The 3,885-nt window shown below is 37.9% G+C and overlaps 1 protein-coding gene across 1 annotated transcript; it reads left to right on the forward strand.

Moving 5' to 3' along the window:
- Positions 1-1,137: 1,137 nt before the first annotated feature.
- LOC122026844 (methyl-CpG-binding domain protein 4-like protein) lies at positions 1,138-3,053 on the forward strand. The gene is made up of 4 exons (XM_042585550.1): positions 1,138-1,444; positions 1,766-2,097; positions 2,627-2,823; positions 2,930-3,053. The coding sequence occupies exons 1-4, from the start codon at positions 1,138-1,140 to the stop codon at positions 3,051-3,053; spliced, it is 960 nt and encodes a 319-aa protein (XP_042441484.1).
- Positions 3,054-3,885: the final 832 nt, after the last annotated feature.

Below are 3,885 nucleotides of genomic sequence, written 5' to 3' on the forward strand. Positions count from 1 at the left end.
TTGAATCCAAGGTTGAATTTGATCAACCATGGGAGATAAGAGGTCAAGTTTGACTTGACTTGAGAGGGAAGATGAAGGGTCAGGTTTGACTTGACCAAATGCCACATCATTTGTGACTTGACATGGGGCTGACCAATGATGATGTTCTACATCATCAAGGCCACATCAAGTGTGTGCCACCTCATGAGGGTGACCAAGAGTCATGATTCTTGGTATTACATGGAGGTTTAAAAGCCTCTAAAAGTGGTCGGCCACATTGAGTGTGTGAGAGTGAATACATTTTGTGTGCTCATTCAAGGCATCACCTTCTTCCTCTCTTCTTCCCTCTCCCTCATCCTCCATTGCCGAAACCCCTTGAGAGTGCTAGGACACTCTAAGTGATTTTTCTCCATCTCTTGTCCGTGTGGATACGTATAGAGGAGTGTTTACTTGACACTCTATGAGATCCGGTAACTTTTGGACGAGCGGGGTAAGCGAAGGGCTTCGCTACAAAAGTATAATCTCTACCATGTAGATCTAGTGTAGATATAGGAGAAAACTAAATATATATAAATTTTTATCTTCGCACGAATCCGTGGCAAGAACTTCGAAGTTTTCTACAACGAAAAAAAATGATTTTTACGGCTCGAAAGTTCCAACATCATATACTTGGCGTATATATAATAAACTTAATATAATTTAACTTTTCTTTGGATCCTTGTATTGATAGAAGTTTTGTGCATTAAATTACTTTTTTTTTTAACTTTTATTATATTTAAATTACTTAAAATTATCATTATTATTTTATATTTTAAGGTTTGATCTGCACAAATAAACTCGGTCACGAGTCAAGTAGGCCAGAGAGAATGCCTACAAGTAAATCTTATTTTTCCCTCTCTTGTTTTGTTTCAATGAAAAATTGGCCTTGAATTATTTTATTTTTTTAACATTTAATAAAAGGAAACATTTTGTAAAATAATAAATGAAAACAAAAAACTTCCACGGACTCGAAAGAAGAATTTCCCGAGTATTCTACGAAGATATTTCTATTAGCCTCGCTTCCCGCCTGCACTAGTCGCGTCGGAGAGCGAAACGAGGAGAAAGACTAATCCCGAGATCTTCTGCGCCTTCACCGACAAACCCTCGAATACCTTCACCATGGAGAAGGTCCAATCCCGATCTCGTCAGCCTCTTCCGACGCCGGTGCCTCCTCCGGACAACGCCTCTTCCTGGAAAAGTCCAGGGCGAGGACGGAGAAGAGAAATCTCTTCTACCCCAGATGGCGGGAAACCAGTGGTGGTTTCCCGCTATTTCCTCCCGTCGCATGCCTCCTCTATCTCTTCCTCGACTGCTACCCAAGATGGCGGGAAACCCGTGGTGGTCTCCCGCTCCTTCCTCCCGTCGCATGCCTCCTCCTCTGTTCTCACGGATGCCAAAGCTTCTGCCCCACGGGCGGGATCAACCGGTTATGACATGGTATTCTTGCAACATGGGTCGGGAGGTCGAAGGTCTGCGGCAGCAATTGCGATAACATCAATATCTGTCCGTGCTAAACACCTTCGACCGCCATGTCATCGCCGGGCCCGTATTCACCGTGATTTACTCCCTCTCATACTCGTGGGGCAGGGGTGAGGGGGCCGCTGGGCGGCGGGACCCGCCTTTTGCAACACGGATGCCAAAGCTTCTGGACCCGATGGTAAAAAGCCGACGGTAAAGAGGAAGAGGGATAACCCTAACTTACAGGCGAAGAAGCAGAGAGCCAAAAAGGTGCCACATTTCTCTGCAGCTCAGAAGAAGTCTGACGCATATAGAAGAGTTGCAGACAATAATACCTGGGATCCGCCGGCTTCTGCCAAAGCCTCTGGCCCCGATGGTAAAGAGCCGACGGTAAAGAGGAAGAGGGATAACCCTAACTTACAGGCGAAGAAGCGGAGAGCCAAAAAGGTGCCACATTTCTCTGCAGCCCAGAAGAAGTCTGAGGCATATAGAAGAGTTGCAGACAATAATACCTGGGATCCGCCGGCTTCCTGTTACCATCTACTTCAGGAGCGACACTCCGTTGATCCATGGAGGGTCTTGATTATCTGTATGCTCTTGAATGTTACTAAAGGTCGCCAGGTTTGCTTATCTCCTTGCTTGCCGGTTCCCATCCTGTCTTGTTATAGCTTCAAACGTAATCATTTCTTCCGTGGTTAATCTTGACAAAAAATATTTTCTTTGAGTTTGTATTGGCGCATCAATGCGTTCTAATACTTCTCTTCTTTCATAGATACCCAGATCAAGCTCCCTTGATTTTTAGCTAACAATGTATATATGACTTACTTGGGAGAACTAGTTTCCTTAGCAATACATGTATAAGAATTCATCCTAAAGAGTTGAGGGTAGCAAGATGATAAACAGGATTAATTGTTTTGCGAGGAGTATTTTGCAACTTGCAATATGCATGGAATTGGAACTTCTAATGAATCTTTGATGGATAAAACGTAGCAAGTCCACTGAAAAGCTTTTATTGAAATAACAAAGTTCACTGTGGGATATAAGAATATCTGCTCCCACCACAAAATGAAACTCTTGGATTCCAAATTTTTTATAATAAATGTTTTATTAATTCCTAGAAATAAATTCACTCTTACATCTCTTTGCATAGGTTTCAGGGGTTTTGCCTGGTCTGTTCCTCATGTGTCCAAATGCAGAGGCGATGTCAAAGGTAGATGAGGAGGAAATGGAAAAGGTTATACACTCTCTAGGTTTACAAAAAAAACCGTCTAATATGCTGAAGAGATTCTCGTGTGAATATCTGAGAGACGATTGGATTTATGTGACTCAGCTTCATGGCATTGGCAAGTGCGTCTCTTTATTTGAATATATATTATTATGGGTATCCCGAACATAGAATAACATAAGTAATATGATAAATTCATTTTTATTTTTGTGTGTTCACCCTTTGCAGATATGCAGCTGATGCATATGCAATATTTTGTACCGGAAAGATGAAGCAGATTACTCCACGAGATCATAAATTAGTTGCCTATTGGAAGTTTGCTTGTGGTAAGGAAGAACATTTTGAAAGTTGAAAGAACATGCCCACAAAACTTCAATTTTGTAGTTATTATGCTTGTATTTTGGTGTAAGAAATCTTATTTTTGAAAGTTGAATGTATAGAGTTTTATGGGCAAAGAAGCAGGTAGGAGGACTACTACGTGAAATATACAAGTTTTTGATGAAATGATACCACCGTTCATTAGTGTTGTGGGATCATTTATCTATTGGTGAGTCTAATGTGATATTGTAATGTTAAATTAGTTAAATGAAAGTGATATTTTCTTTTCATTATTATTAAAAGTATTTTATGTTGAAAATATATGAAAAGAATGTTTTATCTTATTTTTTTTATCTTTATAATATCATCATTTTAGTAATCTTTATAAATAGTTTGGGTCAAAGTATTATGTATAATAGTTTTGATCGAACTGTTATATGTATAGTCTTGATTAATTACTAGAGTAATAAATGTAGTTAAAATTATTATAGGTTTTAGAATCGTAATAAAAATATTTAGATAATTGCCGATGAAAATATTTTTAGAGTATTCTTTTGATATGTTTTTTCAATAAGGTGTTCTTTTTTATTATAATAAAATTTAATGGAACCTTTTAATATAGGTGGTTAAAAATTAAAAAGGGCATTTTAAATTATCTAAATAGTTAAAAAGATATTAAAAAAAGGTTAAAAGGGTGTCTTATAATGTTTTGTATTACACATATCTTTTATTTCAATATTGTTAAAGCTGCTACTTAAATAGTCGCTACAATAACAAAAAAAAATTATTTGTCATTTTAATTAAATTTTTATACATAACATACTATTATATTTAAAAATTATCAATATGGTCAAAATTATTTAAAT

Source organism: Zingiber officinale, chromosome 10A, assembly GCF_018446385.1.
Source record: "Zingiber officinale cultivar Zhangliang chromosome 10A, Zo_v1.1, whole genome shotgun sequence".
NCBI lineage: Eukaryota > Viridiplantae > Streptophyta > Magnoliopsida > Zingiberales > Zingiberaceae > Zingiber > Zingiber officinale.